Consider the following 25,911-nt stretch of genomic DNA (forward strand, 5'->3'; position numbering starts at 1 on the left):
ATCGTTGCTGAGCAGCGTAGAAGCCGGAGCTCTGTAACTTTGCCGAGGCAATCCTCGAGCAGGGGAATTCGTTACAAGGTAGCGAGTACCTCTAGCTCTTGGAGGAATTTGCCTGGCAATCCTCGAGCATAGGCGGCCGCTGCTGCGCGGCAGCTACCTAGAGCTCTCTGAGGAAGCTTGCCGTGGCACCCCGCCACGTGCACTGAGCACAGGCGAGCACTGCTCTGCACTGCCCGCACTGAAGCTCTGAGTGGAGTCTGGAGGCCCCGAGCACGGAAAGACGTTCCTGAGCGACGCCTGAAACCGGAGCTCTGAGGGGGACCTCAAGCAGAGTCCTGAGCGCTGACTGGAGTGCCTGGCCAGCCCCCCACGTCGGAGTTCTGAGTGAGGACCCTGCCCCTGCGATATCGAGGTGAGCTACACTGGTGTAAAAATGGGACAATCCCACTCTGCCCCTGATCGGGATCTCTATAAGGAACTTAAGCATTCTTTACGCTGCAGTAACAGTACTTTACCTAAGCAAGAGTTAAAGAATCTTTTAGAATGGACTGCACTTAATTTCCCGAATGCGGACCGTTCAGCCGTCTTTACCAGAGACTTTTGGGACTCAGTTGGAAATAGACTCTTTAATGATATTTCGCGCCGGGATTTGACTGGCGTTCCCCTTCTCCCGGCGTGCAGAGCATTGGTTGAGCTCTTTGCTGCACAGCAAACGCCCGCGGCAGCCGCTCAGCCTGGCCATGCTGTCACTGCGAGTCCCCTCCACGCTGCCGCGAGTCCGCAGCGCGGCACACCCCCCCGCCTCCCCCCCGCGCCGCGCGGCTGCGGCGCCCGCGGCCCCTCCCCCCGCCCTCGTGATCGCGGCGTCCGTTGCCCCGGCCCCCCCACCGGACCCCGCGGCCCCTCCCCCCCGCCCATGCGGTCGCGGCGTCCGTTGCCCCAGCCCCCCCACTGGAGCCCGCGGCCCCTCCCGCCGCCCCCTCCATCCCCGCACCCCCCACTCCACTAACTTCTGCTGCTCCGGTTGGCGCGGTTTGCCCCCCCCGCTCCGTGTCGGGCCCCTCCTCCGCCTCCGCCCAAGCGAGCCCGCCCAGCAATGTGATCGCGGCAACACCCCCCGCTGCTGGCGCTGCACCGGCCCCGGCCCCCCCCTCCCCCCGCGGCCCCGACTGTACCCCCCCTCCCCCCCCGCGAGTCCCGCCGCTCCCCCAGCCACGTGCTGTGTCTCTGTGGCTACAGCCATCGCCGGCCTCCTGCAGAGTCACGCGGCCACGTTTCTGCAAGCAGCTCATGCTACCGTCGCTGCCGCGGCGCAGGCTGACACGGCAGCGTCCTTTGTGCCGCGGGACGGAGCGGTCCAGCCCGCCAAGCCGCCCCGCGCCTCCCGCGCGGTGGCTCCCCCACCGTTGTCACTGCCCCCCTCAGACACGCCCACCGCCATGGTCCCGTGCCTCCCCGACCGCCCGGCCCTGGCCCCAGCCCAGCTTGCGAGCTACCAGCCGCTGAGCTCCGCGGCACAGACGCCGGCTTGCCCCCAGCGCCCTGTCCCCGCTCCGCGGCGATCCCTGGCCAGCCCCCCCCTTCCTACCACCGCTGCGGCTGCGCCGGGGACCGCGGCCACCGCCGGAACCGCGAAAGCAGCCCAGCCCCCTGCTTCCGAGCCCCCCAGTGCACCGCTGTTTGCGGCGCCGCTGCCGGCTCGGAGCGCCGCGGCGCCGCCGTGGCCCGACCCGCCCCCATCGCGTAGGGATTCCCCGGGGCTCCACGCCGCAGCGCTGCCACCCCCTGCGGGCGGCGGCGCCCTGCCGTTCCCTTCTGTGGCCACAGAGACAGTCCCTGCTGCGCTCCCCGAGGCGGCCGCCATGATGCCTCACCACGCGGACCCCGTGACACGCCCCCCGCATGCGCAGTCCCTGCGACCCTCGGAAGTCCTGCCTCACGCCGCGACACCACCGCCGCCCCCCCCACGCCGCCTCCGCCGCGCCTTTGATCCAGCCTCCCGGTTCCCACACGCTCCATGCTGCAGTCTACCCCCAGCCGACATCACCGTGCCCTCCCACGCCAGCACCACCGCTCCCAATTCCAGCCGCAGGACACCAGCCCGCGCCGCCACAACTTCCGGGATCACCGCATCTACAAGTGTCTCCGCCCACACCACCAGCCCAGCCGGAGCCTGTTACAGCCTCATCACAAGTGGCCCCCACTGCAGCGCGCCTCGCACAGCCTCTGGAAACCCCAACGCTACAGCCACCAGCAGCTCCTGCGCAGACGCAGCCTCCAGCCACCCTTCACCTGCCTCCATCGCCACCGGGTACCGTGCTGCAGCCACCGCATCCTGCACCTGACCCAAGCAGGACTGGACTACAACCAAGCACACAAACCGTGCAACGAGAAGGGGGAGGGTCGAATGTGACACACATGGAGAACTGTATTGCATTTCCAAATGCCAACCCTCTTAATGCTGAAAAGCCACCAGCATCAATCACAAATTTAGAAAAGCCCCAGAAAAGTTCTGACAATCTTCAACTGACAGACTGGAATCAAATAACACGTGACATTTGCAAAGAGGAAAGCCTAAACCCTATAGCACTGCCTGTGGTATTCAGCCAGCAAGCCGGTGGTCCCAGAACTTGGACAGCTATCCCATCTCATGAGGTGAAAGAATTGCGAAAAGCAATAAAGGACAATGGTATCTCCTCTCCATATTTTAGACAACTGCTGAAAAGCACCCTGGAAGGACATACACTCACACCAAATGACTGTAAAAATCTTGCTGCTATAATTCTTACAGACTCACAGTATATACTATGGGAACTTAAATGGAAGAGACTGCTTACAGGGGTACTAAACACTTATAGACAATGTACTGATGCAGACCTTCGTGCCCTCACCCTGTCTAAATTGATAGGTGATCCACCTGATGACCAGAATGAAAATCAAGTGAATTTACCCAGAATGGTGTTAGATGACATAAAAAAGATGGCTCGCAAAGCTTTTTTGCAAGTTCAGCCTGCAGGAACTTTTGAAAAAGCCTACAATCTAATTAGTCAAGAGTCATCTGAACCATTCACCTCATTTGTGGACCGGGTGATCCAAGCAGCAGAAAGACAATGCGGTGATGATATAGCCCGTCCAATAGTGATACGGGACATCATTGAAAATAATGCAAACGTGGAATGCAAGAGAGTCATCAAAGCCCTGGGAAAAGAAAGACCTACAGTGCCTGAAATGATTGATGCCTGCAGCAAAATTGGGAGCCCACAGCATGTAGCAACAGTTCGAGTAAATGAACTTGGAGAAACTCTAGGAGAGAAAATTGAAAGGGCTCTTACAGCACAAGTAGCGCAAGCAAAAGCACAAGCAGCACAAGCAGAAGCACGAGACCAAAAACTTACTGAAATCCTAACTGCCTTGCATCTAAGTTCCCAGCAAAGAGACAACACTGTAGCTGTCATGCAAGCTGCTGCGCCTCCAGGACCTTGCTACTTCTGTAAAAAACCTGGCCACATCATGAGGGATTGCCCAGAGGTCGCACGAAGTGCACAAGCCACCGATCGCTGCTCTATCTGCAAGAAGGGAAAACATCACGCCTGGCAGTGTCGATCCAGACAAGATGTAAGCAGGAAATACAATCCAAAAAACTCCAAGGTGAGCGCGCAACGCCATCGCGCGATGAAACAAGTAATGGCACCCCAAGCCCCCGAGGCAAAATTTGTGAATACCCCGACCCAGAAGCTCTTCGCTTCATCACCAGCACAATCCCAAGTTATGACCCAAGCCTACTACCCCCAGGGACCTGGTGCACTTTGGCAACCTCCAAGCCAACAACCTTTTTAAAGGATGATGGCTATGACTATATTTCAACAGGGATTACTGGGCCTTCACAACAAAGACAAGACTTTTTAGTTGTTGGTAAAGAAAGGAATAGCATCTTGGGACTGCTTGTTTTGCCTTGTGTAATGTCTGTTAACTGCAGTGAAGAATTACTGGTGCTAGCCAATGCCTGCTACCCCCCGTTGCATATTCCACCTAGAACCCCTATAGCTATTGCTATAGCACTGCCTATGGGGACTATGGATCAAATGCCACCACGCTGTTTCCCCGTTGCTTCTGAAAATCCTGAAGTTCTATGGGTTCAACACATAAGTCAGCAACGACCAATGCTAACTTGTGAATTGTCAAATGGTGGGGTTCAAGTTTACATCAAGGGGATGATTGATACAGGGGCGGATGTTTCTGTGATCTCTTCTTACTGTTGGCCAACAGACTGGAAGTTGGTCATTCCCCCAGGTACTCTCACAGGCATTGGAGGTGTCACTCCTTGCTTGCAAAGTGAATCTTTGATCAACATCACAGGGCCTGACAAGAAGAGAGCGTCAATCCGTCCCTATGTAGTGCAGAAACCCATCACAGTGTGGGGAAGGGACTTACTTTCTGAATGGGGAGCAAAAATTGAACTGGGTTTTTCGTAGGGGCCACTAAAGCACTCAGCACCCTGAAACTGACCTGGAAAACTGACACCCCTGTCTGGGTCGACCAGTGGCCCCTGCCAGACAATAAGCTGAGTGCCCTCAAAAAACTAGTGGCTGAACAACTGCAAAAAGGCCACATTAAGCCCACTAACAGCCCCTGGAATTCACCTGTGTTTGTGATCCATAAGAAAACTTCTGACACTTGGCGATTGTTACATGATCTCAGAAAGATCAATGCAGTAATTGAGAACATGGGGCCTCTCCAACCTGGCCTGCCCAACCTTTCTATGATCCCGAGAAACTGGCCACTTGTAATCATTGACCTAAAAGACTGTTTCTTCAACATCCCACTGCATCCAGATGACGCTCCTCGTTTTGCCTTTTCCGTTCCAAGCACAAACTTACAAGAACCACTCCAGAGATACCATTGGTTAGTTTTGCCACAAGGGATGAGAAATTCGCCGACTATCTGTCAATATTTTGTGGCCCGCGTGCTGTCTCCAGTCCGTGCACAGTTCCCACAGTCAGTTATTCTCCACTACATGGACGATTTGCTCATTGCAGCACCAACACAAAAACAGATGGAAGAGACCCGTGATTGTATTGTTGTTGAGATCAAAAAGGCTGGACTGGTAATATCCGAATCAAAAATACAAGAGACTGCTCCCTGGAAGTATTTAGGTTGGAAACTAACAGAACAGTCTATTACTCCTCAAAAGATACAAATCCGAACTGATGTTTGTACCTTGCAGGACTTACAACAGCTTTTAGGGGAAATTAATTGGGTTAGACCTGTCCTTGGAATCACTGCTGATGAACTTTCCCCACTTTTTGATTTGTTGAAAGGGGACAATGACATCAGATCCCCTAGATGTCTCACTCCAGAGGCTTACAAGGCCCTGGAAAACATTACTGATGCTCTGCAGAACAGGCAGGCACATCGCTGTGCTCCTGATAAACCCTTTTTCCTTGCGATTTTAGGAGAAAAGCTGAGACTGTGCGGTCTCATTTTTCAATGGGATTCCTCTCACAAAGATCCATTGCTAATAATTGAATGGGTTTTTATTTCTTACAGGTCGCCAAAGACAATCCTCACACCTCTAGAAATGATGTCTCAAATCATCATCAAAGGCAGAGCAAGGCTTCTTTCTATAGCAGGTCATGAATTTGCAATTATATATTTGCCCATGAAGAAAGCCTATTTTGACTGGGCAATGCAAAAATCAGAAGATCTGCTGTATGCTTTGCTCGATTTCCCAGGCACTTGCTCTATTCATTATCCATCACACAAAATGATCAAAGCTAAATTATGTTACAAAGAAAAACCCCTGATCAGTGAAGAACCCTTAGATGCGGTCACTATCTTCACTGATGGGTCAGGGCGAACGCACAATTCGGTTGTTACATGGCAAAATAAAAATACTAAGTCCTGGGAACAGGATGTTCAAAAAGTTGAAGGTTCCCCTCAGATTGTCGAATTGGCAGCAGTTGTAAGAGCATTTCAGCTCTTTCCAGAACCTTTCAACTTGATCACTGATTCGGCATACGTTGCTAATATTATTAAGAGAATTGAAGGATCTGTTCTAAAGGATGTGAACAACGACAAGTTGTGTCTTTGGCTCACCTGTCTCTATCAAACTTTATCACACAGAATTAATCCTTATTTTGTCTCTCACATCAGAGCTCATTCTGGTCTTCCAGGATTCATGGCAGAGGGAAATGCACGAGCTGATGCACTGGCATCAGCAACGTCTGATGAGGAAGGTGCAGCAGGCATTGAAAATTCCACCTCAGTGCTTGCTGCAACCACCTTACCTAACATTATTGAACAAGCCAAATTGAGTCATGCATTTTTGCATCAAAATGCACAGGCAATCAAACGAGACTTTCGCATTACCCTAGAGCAAGCACAAAATATTGTACGGGCTTGCCCAAATTGTCAGCATGTTCAGCCAGTCCCCTCTTCAGGAGCCACCAACCCACGAGGGTTGGAGAGCTTACAGAAATGGCAAACAGATGTTACTAAGTACCCGTCTTTCGGGAAATTTAAAAATATCCATGTCTCCATTGATACATTCTCAAACGCAGTTTTTGCCTCTGTACATACAGGAGAAACAGCTAAGCATGTCTGCCAGCATTTTTCACAAGCTTTCTCCTATTTGGGTGTCCCCCAAGAAATCAAAACAGATAATGGCCCTTCATATGCTTCACAAGAATTAGCTGCGTTCCTGAATGACTGGGGTGTTCGCCATACATTTGGCATTCCTTACTCTCCCACGAGTCAAGGTATAATAGAAAGAACACATCAAACCTTGAAACGCATTTTAGATCAACAGAAAGGGGGAGAAGACCAGGCTGCACCTCAAAGGAGGCTGAATAAGGCTCTGTATGTTTACAATTTTCTAAATAGCTCTGCAGAAGAGCCTGACCCCCCCATTTACAGACACTTTTTGAACAACAAAAAAGCAAAACTAAAAGAGCACCCCCCAGTTTTGATTAAAAACTTAGATTCAGGACAAATAGAAGGACCATACAATCTTATAACATGGGGAAAGGGGTTTGCATGTGTTTCCACAGGTGGAGGACTTAAGTGGGTCCCAGCAAAGAACGTGAAGCCCTACCACACATCGAAGCCCGCTGACACCCTCACATCAGCCACTACTTCCACAAGTACAAACCAAGAAGCAAGCACCCAGACCTGAGCTGCGCAGAATCATCAGGAGAAAGTGATCTGCCAGGAACAGCTCAAGAAAAGAATGAAGTTTTATCGTTTGCGCGCGTGCATGTTGCTTTTGTTCTTTTGTTTTAGTTCTTGTAGTGAAGCTTTACCTGTAAGTCAACCAAAGACGAATGTCTGGGTTGCTTTAGCCAAGTCTGCAGGCTCTGATACCATCTGTCTATCTGACACAAGCCCTGACAAACCTTTTTCAACCTGCTTAGTTGGGGTACCTCTTCCAGAAGGTTTTGATAATGTTACTCTTGACAAATACTGGCCATATGACGATCATCACGTATCTCCCACTCCTAGCCAAAGACACCAAACGTATATTGATAATTCTAAAATTGATAAATCTGACCTTCAAGAGTTAGAAATCCTAGGCTCATTAACTATGGACACCTGCTACTTCTTTCATTTCCTAGGTGAAGGCGGCCCTTATTTAAACGTTACCCCTTATCACCCAGTTTATAGCAATATAACCTCTTGGTGCAATCAAACTAAGCTTCTCATATATGATGAGCCTTACGCAGATCGTTTTAACAAACTTCCTATTCGATTTCCTAAAGGAATTTGGCTCATCTGTGGAGACAGGGCCTGGCAAGGTATACCTTCAAAGATAGATGGTGGCCCTTGTGCCATGGGGCAACTTACAATAATTGCTCCTAGTGTAAAAAGAGTAGTAAGAAAGAAAAGCAGGAGGATTAGATCCTCCTGGGGACATCAATATGAGAACGACTGTGATAGTGATTTTCACCCTTGGAGCTCAGGAAAATCGACTCTTATAAGTGTTTTTCTACCTCAGATAAGTTCCTCGATTGCATTGAAACAGTTAAACAAGTTAGGGTGTTGGCTCAGTAAAGAAGTAAATGCTACCTCTACTATAATCAGTGATTTGCTAACAGATGAAGAAGCAGTGAAACATGCCACTTTACAAAATAGAGCTGCTATTGACTTTCTTTTACTAGCACATGGACATGGCTGTGAAGATTTTGAAGGATTATGTTGTATGAATCTGTCTGACCATTCTGTTTCCATTCATAAACAGCTACAAAATTTGAGGGATTTAGCTAACCAAATTACAACAGATAGCCCATCCTGGCTAGACGATTTGTTTGATGGTTGGAGCTTTGCACCTTGGCTAAAGGAACTCTGTAAAGTAGGTTTGATTATTCTGATAGTGATAATTGTAGTTTTAGTAGCAGTACCCTGTATACTTCAGTGTGTGCAGAACATAATGAGTAAGACAGTATCTAGCATCTTAGTTGTTCATCAGAACGGGGGAGATGTTGGGGAAGATGAAATAGCAAGGCCCTATAAATATGAGGGCCTGGCAAAAGAATCAGAGAATACAGATATCGAGATGAAAACGAGGTTTGAAATACCAAACCTTCATTACTGAGCATCCCGAAAACAATAATGCAATCCCCCCTTTCTGATAGAACCTAAGGTCAAATGGAATGTCCTGTCTCACCCCCCAATGTATGGTTCATCCCATACCTGTAACCCTCCCCTGAAGTATCCGATGTCTGTAACCCCATTGGCCCAAGTCCTGTCCCAGCCCACCTTGAAGCCCCCTGATAAGGTGTGGCCGAGGGACCGAACGCTCTCTCTCTCGGACCTTCCTGCTGGGACACCCACCTGGCACCATCCCTCTCTCTCCCCCCGCTCTCCCCGGGCCTGCCACGAGTTGCGGCTAGCAACTCTAAGCAGGGCCCTTCATCCTTTATAATAAACCCTATGCTCTAAAGACCGGGCCTCAGAGATCCTTCGTTACCACCCACCCAAACCGTCCTGGAGTCCAGCAATCCCCGCAGATGGAACCACATTAATGTACAATAGGACGTTTTTAGAGATGTTCTATTTAAGAACTCATTATTCAATCTACTTATTAGTTAAAGGCTCCTACAAGACAATCCAAGATTTTTATGCAGAATTGTGTACATCAAGTATTAATTATTTCCTTTGAATATTCAAATGCCAGTAGTGAAGGTGAAAGATTTTTTTCAAGAGAATGTCCTGCTTTCAGAAAAACATTCTCTTTTACACACAAAGCAACTCAGCTTACTTTTCCTCGGCTTTCAGCAGCACAAACTTTACACATGGCTGGAGCATTTGCAAGCATATATTGCTAAAACTTTATTCCTGAACTGTCCACATTAATGGGCCTTGTCCATCCATTTCACAATAACACTTCAGCAGTGCAATACTAAATTACCACCACCACAAAAACGTAAAAAAGTAGATACTGAATCTTTTTTGTCATCTGATAAATGAGCATCAAGACAAAATTAGAACGAACAGTAAACAATAGTTACCAGGTTGCACTTTTAAAAAAGTCTTTCTGAAATAGCAGCTCTCTACAACACAATTCTGAAGTATACTTGAGCTATCTTATTTAATTCCAACATTTCTTAGGATTGCACCATAACAAGAAGTAATTGCAGAATGTTGATAGGTTTTTAACTACACCATCTTTAATGGCTTTGTTCTTGTTCCCCAAATAAATGCCCTTGGATGCAGAAGAAAATCATTCTGCATTCTACTGTCATTTGCAAATATGGCTTAAACACAAAAGGAAACAGCTTCTCATCAGACTCTGAATTCTAGCTTGGAAGTATAAAAATGTGCTTGACTTCAGGCAGACCTTGAAATCTGTGATGTTACAGCTTTAACTTCAAGCTAGGAATCATGGTAACCCCACTGTAAGGTCTGTCACTTATGTTTTTATGGTGACATTAAAGGTCCCAATTGCTCAGAGGTGGAACATCAGAATAGCAGGAGCAGTTGTCAGTTATGTGACCAACTATATAACTGATATGTTAAATAAGAATTTCACTCCATTATAGTATAAATCACTGTTCCTACTCCATCCTCCATTACAGAAAATCCAAAGGTTACCTTTATCCCACAACAGACCTCAGTCCTATTTCACTGCATGTATGATTCAACAGCCTGTTTTGATGATCATGAAGCTACTCCCCTGCTGTAGATCACACTCATATACTGAATGCAGAGCCAAGGCTTAGAATCACAGTCAGAGAATCACAAATTTCTACGTAACTGGACCCCTCTGTACAGTGCTTCCAGTACAGCTCTGCATATGTTCCATCACTGGCTGATCTGTATCAAAACTTGTCGTAAAAGTACTTACTTCAAGTGAATTGGCTGTTATTGAGCAGTTACACACCTGTGCATCCTTTTCTAAAGTGTGTGTAACACTTCTACATGTTTTACAAGTTTTACATGGCACCAACAGTAGGTCAGCTTTGCAAAGCCCTACAAACAGCAGTGCACGGATAATACAGTAAATGAGAGTTCTCCAGAATCCATGCACATGAACATATACAGTGTTGTTCTGTTTTTCTTTTCTTAAAGCTTCTTTTGAGGTTGCAACACTATTATAGAAGGTGATCCTCATCAGTTCCCCACAAAGTAGAGTTCAAGAGTTATTTGTCATGGGCTGTGCTGTGTTTACCTTGCAGCTCTGCACAAGTTGCTGGTGGGCTGCTGTGTTCTTATTGGAAACAGCTGCATTCTGAGAAGCTGCAATAGTCTGAGTAGCAGCAGCTGCAGCTTGTTTAGCTGCAATCTTTGGAGGAAAAGAAAGTTAAATCAGTGCTAAAAGTGAGTAATTCAGAGGATTAAACACACATTACTATAGGTAACTTTGACAGTAACAACACTGACAAATTAATACATTTTATCCCTTAATTTGATTTGCCCTAAGGATACCTCAACTGACCACCATTGCTCTTCTCTCAAGGTGAAAATGATTTGAATACTGTTACCCATCTCTGATTTGCCAACAAAGAAAAAGGCAGACTTAAAAGCATTCTATGCCCTTAGTCTTTCACAGCTTAGGTTTCAACAGGAGGAAGATAAGTGAACTACAAACAGCAAAAATGGTCTAAACAATGAGCTCCCTATGAAGGCCAGAGAAAACAGGCAAAGCACACGCAGTGCTGCACACTGCTACATTGATACCTCTGACCCAGGGCCCAAGGGAGCCAGTTTCTGCTGAGACTGCTGTACAGCAAAAGCAAAGATCCTAAAATGACACACAGGTACAAAATATTGCTACTTCTGAGGCCAAAAGCATTCTGAAGACCTTCTTCAAATGTTATTATCAACATCTCCCTGTTACAAAAATAAAAATTCAACAACTTATTCAAGGTACTTCAACATGTTGTAGAACACTAACTGGCCCACTAAATAGAAGCAAGCATGAAGTTTATTACACATATTATTCCTTTCTAAGGCAGTATATGTAATAACAGCAAAACATAGTATATTTTTTGTATAAAATTTTCTTGAATGCAGTTAGAAAATCCAAGAAAACTTGAATGCAGTTACAGACATCAGCCTTTATTTCCTAAAGTACTCCTGTTTTTTAGTTCTAGAGGAACTTAATGCATTTCTGAACCTGATCACCTTACTGCATTTGAATCAGACTAATGCAAAAATCACAGTTGTAAACTAGGAACTATGAAAAGTTTGGGTTTTTTAATCTGCCTTTTCTTCATTTTAGTTGAGAACATGAAGATCAAACTTTGTCCACAAAACAAACTGCCATGGTATTTTCTCCTTACTAAATTGCCTTTCTCCCTCTTGGCTGGGCCACTAGATAGTATATATCTTTTTACTTCCACTTCTGTTCTTGACTCTGAGTAATTTCCCAGTTTAATTGGACATGCTGCGATTCAACTAACTTTGTACAGAAATTCATCTGGAACTCTATATCCTAGTAAAGGCACCAAGAGATACTGTGTGTAAATGGCACACCACAGAGATAAATTAACACAGCAATGAAGCCATTTCAACTCAGCTGTTTAATTTTAGGACTAAGCCACCATCAAATGTCTTCTGAGTCAAATCCTTACGCCACTTTACCACTTTTGTGATACCAGTTACTTAATTTTCTGAGGATAATGTTATGATATACTGATATGTTTAATTCTAAGCTCTGTACTCTGGAACTGAGCTTACAGCACTGCCATTCTCTGCTTAGATCTTTCACTATATGGTTTCCAACCTCTAATCTGTTGACAATTTTCTTCTTGATGGCATTCTGTGCAGCAGCATTTGTAGCAACCCGCAGTCCCTCAGCTGCTTCTCTCAGACGTTGCTGCTGGTCTTCATTTTCAGGATTGGCTGCAGCTCCCTGCACAAAATTTCCAAGCAAAAACCGTAAGTCTGAGTAAAAATGAATGGAGAAAATGTGGATGAGCATCAAGACTTAAGTTCAGACAGCATCTGCTACATCAGCATTATTTTCCTTAAATTGTCATAAGGAAAGTTAGAAGAACACTGAAGTATTACAAAACTTTCAAAGCAGAAAGTCTGTTTCTAGTGGAAGCTGTTACTGTCTATGTCTGGTACTTAGAAGAAGAAAGCTGAACATTTGCTTCATACACCACTTCAGGTGTTTGGGAAAAAAGCCTTTTTCAACTGCTTCTCCTTTGATCTGAAATAATGTACTTGTATGAATATAGGTTTTTTTTAAAAAACCCAGTTTTTAAAATTCCCAATTCAATAAGTCTTTCGGCAACTGCAGTCCAAAACTTGAAGTTTAACACAGCAGATCTTCTCCATTTGAAGTCAGAAAATACTGAAAGTCAAGGATAGGCAGCCAGGCACACAGGCCTTCTGGAGTCCCAGCAAGAATGGCTGGCCCTGCTGCTGTAAAAATCATTTCAGTGCAGGATCTGGGAAACAATTCAAAGCATATATTCCTCCCTAGCAGACTGAAACAGGTTTCCAGCACAGAAAGGGAAGAAAAGTTGTGATATTTGTGTCTCTTGTGAAAACAAGGAGGGAAGGATGTGGAAGGGAACAACACAGGCAAGATTCCCCAGGTGAAGAATGTTTCTTAGACAGAGGGGAGTTGCTTTGTAATGACTCCAGTAAGAGATTGCTGTGGTTCTGCTGTTCCATTTGCACTGCTACAAGACTCTGGACCATAGCAGGGCTCAGGGCTGGTGGTAACTGCCCTACATGGCTTGAGTCATGACCACTATGCACACAGGAAAGCAAAAGCAGAGCAAGATGATATTTTAAAACCAAAACAATCCAGGTAGCTAATAAATTGGGTTTTGGAACGTACCTAGGGTAAGTCATTAAATGCCAAACTCCTACAGGATAAGAGAAACCACCTTTACTATCAGCTAGATCCTATTTCTAAATCCCACACACCCTCTGTTCATTGTGTACAGCCTTACAGTTTTAAGCTGACAGTTCCTTTTCCTGGTACCTTTGCAGCTTCAACCATGCGGGCTGTGGAATCTGCCAGGAGCTTTGCAGCAGCCAGAAGCTTCTTGGAGTTCTCCATGTCGATCTCTGCTTCTGCATCGGACCTCATGGCATTGACGAGATCGGAGGTGGCCTGAGCCAGCACCCTCGCCTGCCGCACCATTTCACCTGGGGAGCACAGCTGCATCTTTACCTTCTCCTCTCTGCATTTCAGCCTTGGTTTCAAAACTCAGCATCGTTTCACAAGGCAAAAACGAGGTTACATTTGCTGAAGTATTTTTTCACTTGAAAATGATACACATATATATACACATATAACTTGAAAGTTTCATAAACATATCTTGGATCCCAATATAAATGACAGAAACCACTACAGTGGAGATGAAGAAAAAAAGCATAGTATTTGCAATATAGATAGTAAGACAAAAACACACAATCAGTATTTTTAGGTAATTTTGAATATACAGTTCAAGGAAACTCCCATCCCAGCAAAGACTAACAATTTTGCCTTCAAATCACAGCCAAGATTTCACTCCTTCAATAAAAATTACCCATCTTCTTCCTGTATTTCTAGGGAATTATCTTTTGTCTAATATAAGCTGAGAACTTTGTCAGAAAACACTTAGCACCATTAAGATGGTTTTAGCCAAAAACATCTTGTTCTTTTTTCAGAAGCTGCACCTTTTAGAAACGCCTCAGAAGAAAAAGCAGATTTAAGTTTAAAAACCTGCAACAAAATCTATGCATAGTAACACCAGCCACTGTGAAGTATTTGCTCAGGTGCCTGTCTTCTTATTTGGAGATGAGAAATTGCTATACAATACTATGAAGTGAAGCAGTGGCAGAAAACAGACAAATATTACAGTGTTCATTTAGCATGGTCTTGACTGTTTTCACTGAATATTTACTCCATCTAGCACACAGCTATGTGCACATTGATGTTTATATTATGGGCTGGATCACTACCCATAACAACAGCACAAGCTTAGAAGCAGAAAACAGAGAAGAATTTTTATTTTCTTGACTTGAAAGGTGCACATGTGAACCGTGGCAAGCTACTGCTCCTGGAAGGAACTTACCAGCATCCCCCATGGAACTGAAAATGCTCTCGGTGACACACATGATGGTGTCTGTGGCCTGGTCATAGCGTCCGATGGGCTCCCCCCTGCTGGCGAACTGGCGCACGTGCTGCAGGAGGTCATTGAGGGCCTGGCTGACGATGCTGGCAGCCGCGCTCACCTGCTTCAGTAATTCGCTGTCATCCGTGGCAGCCTGGCAGGCCCGCACGCAGTTCTCCACTGAGCGGTCCACCAGCTTCCCTGCCTCAATCAGCTGCTCCTGACACACTGGGGAACTGATGGTGGGACTCACCACCTGCATGGGGAGAGCACCCAGAGCACTCAGAAAAGGCTTTTTTAACAGTCCATTCCCAAGGCCATTGGGAACACAGAGCAGCGCTCACTGGACATGATGCTGTGCCCCTTCACAAACACCACTGCCTCACCTTAGCACAGGCCACAAGCTGGGAAGTAGACAGTGCACACTGGGTAGCAGCAGCAATGACCCTGTTCTGCAGCACCGTGTCCTCAGCCACCTGTGCTACATTCTTGGCCTTCAGCACCAACATGGCAGCAGCGTTGGCAACAGCTTTGGCCAAACTCATCAGAACATCCTGGTAAAGTAAAAGGAAAACTCAGTCTGCAACATTAAAACACACTCAGGTGTTAATTCCTGTAGTCATTAAACTAAAATAATTTCTTCCCATTTCCCCACTTAAAATCCCATCCATATACTTCAGTTTTTTAGAAGGATGGAATCTTCCTAATGCCTCTACTGTTAAAATGACCTGGCTTTCCAGTAAAGAAAGTACTTCCAATACACTTATTTATAATTTCAACTTCACAGCAGGCAGAAAATCTTGCATTTCAAAAACCAAACCCACTACTTTTTCTTTTGCTTTTAGATATGATAAACCATACCTTTCCTTACCCACTTTCTCCAAGACTCCATAACACAGATAAGAATGCTTAAATTCTTACTCTTAGCCAAGAGTTATAATAGAGATATTCAACTAGGAATACAAATGAGAATTTTGATGAAGTTCACAGATTCACTGCTGGATGAAGTGATAAAAATGGCCTGTAAGTTGTACTAGCAGACACCTTGCACACAGTGCACTCCAGAGGTCTATCTGCTGCTGAACAGTACCTTCCCTTGGTTCTGGTGCAAACATGTCCTTGGCATTCAATGAAAAAATCTACACATGTTTTTTACAGAGGATTTAAGAGCACTGGTTTTAAACTGGTAACAGCAAACACTTAAATCATAAGACATTATGATTTTGTAATTGGTGCTGCTATTCAACTTAAAGAAATTTTGTTTGCAATACAATGGTTTTTTTCTACTCAGTTTACCAAAAAATTTTATTAATTTCTACATGTTTACATGTATACATACAGACACAGCAAACACTTACATAAACCCCATTATATTTAATGAGAAGAAAAGAAGTGGAAAAAGCTCTCCGTGAAGCATCTGTATGATGCACAAAACAAAGTAGGGGTTCCTATGAAATCAGCATTCTGTGATTGTGTAATTAAAATCAACTTCAAAATGGATTCAATTAGTATAGAGAAACTTCAGCATTTTCTAACCACACTTTGAGCAGCCTCGGTTTTATGCAGGGACCTCCTTATTACGAAACTGCACTGTTCTGACAGTGACAAGCAACCCCCTCATTACCTGGAACCTTTCATCTGTTTCATTCTCTCCAATTTGTCTCAGTAGCTCCCCACTGGCTTGTCCAATGCTTCCAGCTGCAGTCAGAACTGTCTGGCGAGGCTGGGAAGAGGTAGCAGTGAAATGCATTAATTCAAAGAAAATGAGCTTTACTTGCATTTCGTATTTCCTCAGGGAACTTGTGCATTAGTGTGCAAGCAATATGGCCAAAAAGAGGGAACCTGTGAAGTTTTTCTTTACTCACCTCTCCTGAAGTAGGTTGCACAGCCTTCAGCAAGTCTGAGACAGCACTGGCCAAGGTTCGAGCAGCTTTCAGGAGGTCTTCTCCACTTCCAACTTCATCATCCATGAGAGCAGCAAGAAGTTTCACGCCTTTGGACATCTCAGTGAGGTTGGAGGAGATGGTTGTAATTGCACATCCCACAGCAGTGTAATCAGTGTCTACTGGGTCCCCTGCAGAGCAAATGTTTTTCAATGATCAGAATGCTTTAGTGGCTAAAAGGGAAACAGCAGCAGCTACAACAAGCTACACTCTGGTGAGAGATAAAAGAGACATTTCAAGACAGCCAAGCAATGCCTACTAAGTAACGTGTCACTTAAAAAAACATTAGATTGCTATAAACTTTCTGATTTCTACATTTCTTCTGCAATAATCCATCCTCTAATAGAACGTTTCTTCATTCAATGCAATTTGCTGACAAGTCCACAGTTTCAGCCTCCTTCAATACTAAAAGAACCTAAGGCAATACAGTCTTGTCCCCTTTAAGCCACTCGGAGCTCCCTCAACCTGTAATTTGCTGAAGAAAAGCCCACTGTCAATAAAAACATAATCTCTCCTTAACAACTCCCAGATCAATTATGCTTTCTTGTAGTAACCTTGCAAATACTCTGTTGGATAAGCAAGCTACATTTTATCTTCACTGACTGTTACACCTTTAGAGAAACTGAAGCTAGAAAAAATTGTGTTGGGAGGGACACCAAGTTTGTTCCACACATCAATGCACTTAGCTATTGGTGTGTTTTAAAGAAAATTTTCTGCAGCTGCCCCATACTCAGTTCATATATTACTTGATTTAGATTAACAAATAGTTAGGAGACTGCAAGTAAATCCTTCCCATTGAAATTTACCTGCTGTAAGGTTAACAACAGATGCAGTTCCTGCAGTGATTGCATCAACCTGAGAGTGTATTTCATGTTTTGATTCATCAACCTTGTTCTGAACCCAAACTCTTGATGCCTGAAGAGCAATAATGAAAAGAAGAATTAAGGACTGCAGTGAGGTTCTCTAAGGCAAGATACTAGGTACATATCCCATTCCTTTGTGAACTTTTAAAAGGGAAACAGAAGGCAAGCAGCAGGCCCTTAAAGTGAAATATGAATGCAAGCATTTTCTTCTGTTGATTCATTCATTACAGATTTGCTCTCACATTTCAACAGCTGCCCTTTTAAGGTAAATGCCATAAGAAAGGCTAAACACTCTTGACTGACAGTCCCCCATAAGCAATAACCCTCTGGCTCTGTTCCCCTGCCCTAACCTGGATCATGAACAACAGAATCATATTTTGTTCTTATTTTCCCTGTCTCTGAGAGGCAGTAAGTCCCACCATTAATACTGCCCATAGTTTGTGTTTAACTGTTCGTATGCCACAAAACAATAGCATTCTAGGCAGGTTTATGCAAGGAATCTGCTACATCTGGTCTCAGGAGACTGATTAGAGTGAGCTGAACCACTGTATGTGAATTCCTTAAAGAGAGCACAAAAGTTTTACCCCATCTTAAGAGTGTTAGCAATATCACTTTAGATCTGGGGACATTGACTAAACTGGTCTGTAAACAACCCAAAGCCCTGAGGCTCATTTCTGTGTGGATCAGAAGAACTCACCATGTCCTGCCCCAGAGGTGGCAGGTTATCCACTTCACTGAGGTCAGCCTGCGCCTGCTGAACCGCGTGCATGCTGGTGTTGATGGTCCCCATCAGAGCCTGCTGAGCTGAGGTCTGCAAGGCAGAGCAAGGCAATGGCTATGCTGTGCTCCAGAGGGCATTTCAAGCACAAGCCACATGTGCATGAAGAGACCCTGAGTGACAGCAGGGAGCTGTGGAGCAGGGCCTTGCCAGGAAGGAGCCCAGTGCTGGAGCAGTGTCGCCCTGATTTTCAAGAGTTTTCTAAAGCCTTCTGAGTTTACATTCTTGTAGAGAACTTTCCCACACAACTTTCTGTAAACAACCTATTGTTTTGCACTCTTTCATAGAGGCGGAGAAATTTGATGTACAGGTAGTTTGTCCAGTGTCTTTGGAGAGGTGGCACATTCACCCTCCAATCCACTGGCACCTTTTGAGAACTATGAAAGATTGGAGTCAGAGAAAATAAATTAGTCTCCTCATCGTGACCAAAGCTGTGGTGCGTCGTTTTTCCTTGTGTCATCTGGTGACAGAGCAGGTTCTCCTGAAGGGAACTGCAGTTCATAGGGGACCCCCAGTGGATCCAGTTTATCCTGAATGACTGCAGCCCACAGGAAGGACATGCTGGAGATGGGGAAAAGTGTGAGGAGCAAGAAGAAGCAGAGACGGACTGTTACAAGTTGAGCACTCATGAGCAAGGAGTACAACAGTCAGAACTGAAGGAGTGAAATTGAGTTTGAGTAAAAAAAGGGGGGAGAGTGAGAAGAATTTTTAGTTTTCATCTGTTTCTCACCATCCAACTGTATTTTAATTGACAGAAAATTAAATTAATTTTCTCCAAGCTGACTCTGTTTTGCCCATGATCATAATTGATAATCTCCCTGTCTTTATCTTGACCTATACAGATATAAAGCTTTTTATAATCTTATATATCTTCCATACACACTTCTTTAGTCAAGAAGTAGGAGTGCCTGCTGGACAAGCATCTGGCAAACAGCCAAGGTCAATTCACTACATAGACTATACTTCTAGTAATATGTCATGATTTTAAGCACTGAGTATATTCTCTAAATGCTGTTTAGGGCTTGTGAAAGTCTCTCAATTTAAATGCAAAAAAGCTCTATCAGCTTTAAACCTGCTAAAAATTTCTAAGTTGGTGAGCTAGCGACAAGCTAGAAGTAAGCCGTATCCTTAATACTGTTTACTTTTGCCAGTCTTTAAACCTTTTTCTTTTTCCCTTTGAATACTAGTTTTAACTACTTATAAGTAAAGGCTGGAAGAGCCTGCTTTACAGAAAATGAGGAAATAAATCAAAAAGTGACACACTAAATATTTAAGGGATACTCACAACTTATGTTTGGTAGAACAGTCAGGACACTGCAGCCAGGATTCCTGGTCTTAGAAATGTGTATAACACTCTGACTATTTGCTGCACAGACAGGTTTCACACACAAAACAAGGAGGTTTCTCACCAGAGGGGGCATATGTCCTCTGTGCATCTGGCCAGTGGTGACTTGCTGCTGAGGAGAAGGCATGAAGCCAACATTGAAAGTCTCGGGGCCGCTGGAGCCAGAGCGCATCACAGCTGGCAGGGCCACGGAGCCGTGCTCCACCTTCCCAGTCCGGTTAAACTGCTGCTGCAGGATGGTGGGTCTGGCAAAACGCAGCCAACACACAATTAGTCAGCTCCTGCAAATGGAGTTCTGTCAGCTGTGCTTCCTCTAGGATTTAAAATGCATTTCACAACGTTTGGAGAAGCTGAAAAACTTTATGGTTTTTCTTTCTAACCATTTTCTAACATACTGGAAAAAAGATAATCTGGGGCTTCTGGCAGATCAGTTATTAATAGCACTAATGAGCAGGCACCAAGGAAAGACGGCAATGTGCAGTTTTGTTAAACATGATACAATAGCTTTATCCCTTTTAGACACAGGGCAGACAGAACCAGAACAAGATTTATGGCATAACAACGGCTTTGTTTCAGTTGTACCACCGGCTGATCAATACAAAATAGAAGCATGAACCTTGTGGAGATCTTTTGCAAATACTACCTAGAACTGGGATAAAACTTAATTCTTTCCCCTTTATAAAACAAGCACACATAGTACTTGCAAATAATCTGGCAGTCCCCCAGATACTGGACTGAAGAATAATAAATAAAGTTACTGCCATCCACAGTCCTGAACTGCCTTGCCAGATATACTGCTCATATTTAAACATGATTCAACCTTTAATAGCTAGAAGCGTTGACAGAAATTCAGGCTGTAACAATAACACTCTGCTGAGGGAAAAAAAGTGATTTCAATTATGAAAGAATCTTGTATCTATCTACTACAAGCTTTGGGCTTCTCTGCACAGCACTTAACTAACAGTATATTCTGGAAGTGATTTGGAAAGGGCCGTGTCAAAATAAAGCACATCTGAACATGTGTGATTCATCAAAAGACGAAATTTCCCATAAGACCACATGAAATACCTAACAAATCTATCTCACATAAACCGTAGGCTTAACAATAAATCAAATGGACTTTTCACATACACACTGCTGACATTGCCACCCTCAAGAGCTCCAAGAAAATACTTGAGTGGCTCATTACAGCTTATAGTGTCACAAATCTCTTCTTGGCTCACTGCACAGAAAGATTTGACATTCCTTTTCAAGAGTGTGGCCAGCTCTACAGTTCTGTGTTTCCCTATATTCAGTTACTCTCCCTTTAAAACCATAACCTGACCTACTTGTACCAAACCCGTTCCCCTACCCACACCACACATCTGATAGGTTTGGCTGGTGAAATAAGCCAGCTCTGCTCATAACACAGTGTACAACTAAACTGACAGGTGTCAAATCTACTGGAAACCATGGAACTAGCAGACACAAGCAACTAAAACCTTGTAAATCATACATGAAGATGAAAAAAAAAATACTACAACTTTTCAGCTCTGCTTCATTATCCCCCTCTCTGCGCCAGCATTTTATTGAATTACAGCCTGAGTGCCTTTGTTCAAGAGTCAAGTTGATGGTGCCATTGCAGATTGCCCTAGCCAACAATTTTGTGACAAATATCTGCTCTTCAATCCTTGAATGAAGCTAGGAGCCTGCTGAATTGCCTGGGGACAGTACTTCCTTCTATTGAAATATTCTGTAGAAAACCATTCTTTAATAGTAATAACTGTACTATTTTGTTTGAAAAAGCTGGCACAGCTAAATGTGGCACACTTAAAAACAGACTATTTCCTCCTGTTGCATGCACTCACTTCTTAGGTGAAACAGATTCTTCCAACATGGTTGATTCCTCATCACCTTCAAGCCCAAATCTATCTTTACTTTGTTTCTGGAGGGGGTGAAAAAAAGATAAGTTAAACAATGTGCGGTGTTTCTTGCTTTCTCTCCACCATTTCCTTGCCATTTATCACAAATGTAAACAAATGACCTGCAGAGCCTTGTCTGGTGCTGAACACCCTGCTGTTGGGCAGTGAGTGACAATACAACCTCTCCCAGAGAAGAGGTACTCCTCAGCATTTAACAGCCCAGGTTCTAAACCCTGGCAGACGAAGCATGTAAAGGAAAAACTGCTGGTGCCTTTTTGAACAAAGGTATAAGGAAAGTGCTGAAGTGTTACTGTATGGTGCTACCTACTGATGCCTTAAGATTTTAGCCTTTATATTTTTCAAATTCTGTATGCAATACTGCATAACTCTAAACTCCATATAAAATGTTAGTTACCTGTGTTCACATTTTGGTCAGACAAAACCGTCCCTCTGGGCCTGGGATCCAAGGACACCCTACAGCCTCAGGCCCCGAAAAGTATAAACAAAAGTGAACTGCTGGGGGGAGCGAACTGGGGGAATACGACTTCATCTTCTGAAGCTGTAATTGGAGGATTAACCCCTGATATGTAAATGGACCAAACTTATATCTGTCTGAAAAACTCATGACCATCATCCATTTTGGGTGTAGTCCCTTGAGGAGGCTCTGTCTGCCCTTAATATACCTGAAGGTCCTTCATCAAATATATACACTTTTATTATTTTAACTTTGTCTGGCCTCTGTTTCTAGTCCAAAAAAGGCATCACTACCAGTAGGAAATACATACCCACAAGTAAAGACAATAAATTGAATACTGTCTCCAAGCCATTTTATCATAGGTACTTTAAAGTTCAGGACAGTCTGACTTCAGGCTGAAGACTGAGGCAGGAGTTTTTTAGTGCTAAGAGGGATTTGTAAATATACCTAAGGGCAGTAAGTCTAAACCACTAGAAACAACAGGAAACTACAAATCATAGAAATAGTGCCTTATAAAAAGAGTCTATTTCTTCTTGTTGCCTAGTGCAGAGAAACTGTGTGTTTTCCCTTTTGCTACATGATTTGCAGTCTGAGTCCATATAGATGAATATAAATAGAGGAGTATCCACTGTGACCTTCCATTCAAGAAGAACTCCTCATGCACATCTATATGAATACACAACTCTGGAGAAAGAAGTTCTTACTATTAGAGTTTGATTCTATGCATGAACTGAAACTCCCTATTTCTAGTCATGATTGTGCTTTACTTCTGTAATAACGTGAAGTAAAAAAAAAAAAAAGGACTGTTTTTAATTTAGATATATACTACTCAAGTTCTGGGTATTCTGTCAGCTAATTAATGACCTATCACTAAAATTGCAGGACATGAGGGGTTGGGTGGAGTGGGAAGGAACACTATACTAGTAACACTTGAGCAGAAAAAAAATGTACCTATCAATGCACACTGGAGAAAATGAGTTAGGCCAATCCAAACCACAGCAAGAATTAATAATATGCAACTGAAAGCAACAAACCCCACTTTGATGCATCCATTACAGAGATTATGTGGGCTCACAACTATGAACTGCAGCTTCTCATATGTATCATGGGTGTTTAGGATTTAACCTGTTTCTAATTCATTAATTTCAAACTGGCTGTGTCAGCAGATGGTAGAGAAAAAAATTCAAAGAACTGGGAGCTGGGAGTGGAAATTTGCACATTTGTATTCTATCAAGACAGAAGGCTGCTTTCATTTGGCACTAGACAAAAATGCTACTTTTGAATCAAGTTTTAAAGCATCTACAGAAACCGGCAATTTATTTGATGTTTATTAAACCTGAGCCTGACAGCCTCAGAGAAAAAGTTGTGTGATGAGTTCTGTGCGATGAATTCTGGCAATCCTCCTCAACCTTTTATTACATAACCCTTAATGTTACATCCTACACTGCTCACACAAATAAAGGCAATAAATTCTTCTGGGCTACTTAACTTCGTGATTTCTTGCTGCTAAAAATCTATTACAGTAAAGAATGATGTAGTTTGAATGTCAATGAAGTAAAATTTTGACAATAATGAATCAGTGCTGTTCGGAACACCTCACTTTTCTATATAACATGCTTAGAATGGGGCCATTCAGCTCCATGTTTGTTGGCAAACTTGCCATTTTTTGCTGTTGCACTTGCTTGCTTGGGAATATTTTGAATACTGGAAATTCGTATCAGCCCTTCCTCTCTCCTGCCAGGCACATTCTATAAAAACAAGTTTCAAGGCAGTCTGACCTCTTCAGAAACACTGATTTTATCCCTCTCTGCACAACTGAGGTCTAATTCTTTGCTTTACTAATCCCGGTGGTTTTAAAGCAATGTACTCTTGGGGCTTTTTTGTTTGTTTTTCTGGCCTAAAACCTTCTCAGCTTTGGTACATTATATACAAGAGCACCTGGACAACTATTGTGCAGTCCTGGCTGTAGTTTTAAATACTGCTTCGAAGGTCATTTCTTCCCATCTGATTCATCACTATAGCTTAAAAATCCATAACTGAAGCTTTGGACTCTTCCCTGGATATACACTCACAGCCATGAGGTCACCTTCTGGACAGAAAAACAAAGCCCAGGAGTGCTGCACTGAGCCTGACACATGCTAGGGATGTAATAAATAGCCTTGATTTTTCCAGAAGCAGTGCCTTACTTACAGGTAAAAATACATAACATCAAAACAGAAGATACAACACTGACTCCATGAGAGAAAAACTGCAGTTTGCACATATCTGAATTTTTGCATTGTTTTTTTTTGCTACATGCGAGGATGTTAATACTGTACCTTCTTTAGGATGATATCAATGTAACCTGCAATTAATTGAGAGATCTGTTCTCCTTCAGTGGTCTGTACTGAGTAATAGCTTTCCTGATATTCACCAAAATCCTGAAGAAAAAGGGGAAAAACCCCAAAACTTATTTGAAAGTGCAAAGTAAGTAAATGAAGAAACACTACCAAATATGAGTGAGAAAATTCAAATTCTGAAATTCTATAGACATTTTATTACATACAACAGTAAGTTAAACTCCAAGATTCTAAACCTGTAAGTTCTAGAGGAGAGAAGATTCTAAGTCTGTATGCAAGACTGAGAAAAAGAGAGAAAAATGCATTTTATTTCAGTTTACTCACAAATGTTTCATAAATTGAAATGCCCAAGAGATACTTCATATCTAACTTTATCAGATTCAGTCAGTTGAGGATGAGGAACATTTTTTTTAGAATTCAATCCTAGAGCATAATCATCCCTGCAACTGGAAATTAGATGCACATGTATCAAGTGAATGCAATTTTCTAGCTTCTGCCTCTTGCTCCATCACTTCAAACAACCTTTTCATATACAAAATGTATGTTGCAGTGGTCTCCTATTGACCAAATAATTAGCAAAATATCACATTCATGAAGCTTCTCTAAATTCATAATTATCAAACACATGAATGAGCCAGCTGACTTTGTTTATGTTTGTATCTTGCAAGTCACAAAGTACATTATGAGTGACAAGCATCATAACTATTTACACAAGTGTGAATGATAATACTTTCTTAACTGGTTCATTAGTTAGGCACAAACCAGATTCAAACAGTGGTTTGTTGAAAGATTTGAACAGTACTTCTGAGGAACTGGCCTGTCCTGAAGCACCAAACTACAGATTGAACCTGGACTACAATATGTGCCAATTGAGGATTCAGTGACTCCATAAGGCTAGAAAATTAGAGATAAAACAACTTACAGTACAGAAACTGTTCAAAGTCTCCTAGCCACACAAATCCCTTGTCCTCTGAATACACACAGAAAGATTACCAGAGTGAAGCTTTTAGGTGAGGCAGCCCAGCGTTTCACAGTTGTCAGTGGCCATTCCTGCAACACTTCCTTGGTCTTCTCATCCACACGCATCACTGAGTCTTTGGTGACCCCCAGCAAACGAGGAACCAGCTTGTTTTTGCCTTTCATTTTTTCCTGTAACAAGGTGTGGAAGATTGTTTTCCACACAAATGTAGCTTTCCACAGGACAAAGGAAAAACAAGATAGAATATACTGACAAAGGGAAGCAACTGGCATGCAGACAGTGACAATTTAAAACTCCAGGCTTAGTTTATCTGTTTACAGACAATGATTTTCAAGCAATGCATGAACAAGCTTCAGTGCATCTGCAGTGGTATTCAGTTCAAAAGACAACCCCTCTTCTCACTCCTCCAGGAAACTGAAATATCTTAGAGGTCAAGGCAGCAAACCTTAGCTTAGAGAGGCACCTGAGATAATCCATAACCAAGGACACAGGATGGTCAGAGCAAGAGCTATGTTACCTTAACAAGGAAAAACGACACCCCGTAGGTGCGCAACGAACGCGCCAGCTTCACATACTTCACTTTGGCTTCTATTTCTGTCATCTCACCACAGTTTTTGTGCTCCTGTAAGAGAGTTCAGTACCAATTAACCAGAACCAAAGCTTTCTAGAAACAAACAAACAAAAAGGGCACAGCTTTTATCTATTTCAGGATGCTTAGTTCATAATCATT

At 43.7% G+C, this 25,911-nt stretch overlaps 1 protein-coding gene and 1 long non-coding RNA gene across 2 annotated transcripts in view; one reads left to right on the forward strand and one right to left on the reverse strand.

The window, feature by feature from the left end:
* LOC128813455 (uncharacterized) overlaps positions 1–13,536 on the forward strand; it is a 32,017-nt gene extending 18,481 nt beyond the window's left edge. Inside the window, exon 3 of the long non-coding RNA XR_008439043.1 lies at positions 13,450–13,536. This is a non-coding gene — a long non-coding RNA (uncharacterized LOC128813455). The remainder of the gene's footprint in view (positions 1–13,449) is intronic.
* TLN2 (talin 2) overlaps positions 1–25,911 on the reverse strand; it is a 148,030-nt gene that overhangs the window by 58,672 nt on the left and 63,447 nt on the right. Inside the window, exons 11-24 of the mRNA XM_053988590.1 lie at positions 25,699–25,803; positions 25,196–25,351; positions 24,182–24,283; positions 21,335–21,411; positions 19,552–19,732; positions 18,062–18,175; positions 17,308–17,416; positions 16,424–16,632; positions 16,183–16,281; positions 14,945–15,112; positions 14,520–14,814; positions 13,442–13,608; positions 12,224–12,352; positions 10,667–10,780 (exon numbers count right to left, since the gene is read on the reverse strand). Coding sequence (XP_053844565.1) covers positions 10,667–10,780; positions 12,224–12,352; positions 13,442–13,608; positions 14,520–14,814; positions 14,945–15,112; positions 16,183–16,281; positions 16,424–16,632; positions 17,308–17,416; positions 18,062–18,175; positions 19,552–19,732; positions 21,335–21,411; positions 24,182–24,283; positions 25,196–25,351; positions 25,699–25,803 — 2,025 coding nt within the window. The remainder of the gene's footprint in view (positions 1–10,666; positions 10,781–12,223; positions 12,353–13,441; positions 13,609–14,519; positions 14,815–14,944; positions 15,113–16,182; positions 16,282–16,423; positions 16,633–17,307; positions 17,417–18,061; positions 18,176–19,551; positions 19,733–21,334; positions 21,412–24,181; positions 24,284–25,195; positions 25,352–25,698; positions 25,804–25,911) is intronic.

The sequence above is a fragment of the Vidua macroura genome, chromosome 12 (assembly GCF_024509145.1).
Source record: "Vidua macroura isolate BioBank_ID:100142 chromosome 12, ASM2450914v1, whole genome shotgun sequence".
In the NCBI taxonomy this organism is placed as follows: Eukaryota; Metazoa; Chordata; class Aves; order Passeriformes; family Viduidae; genus Vidua; species Vidua macroura.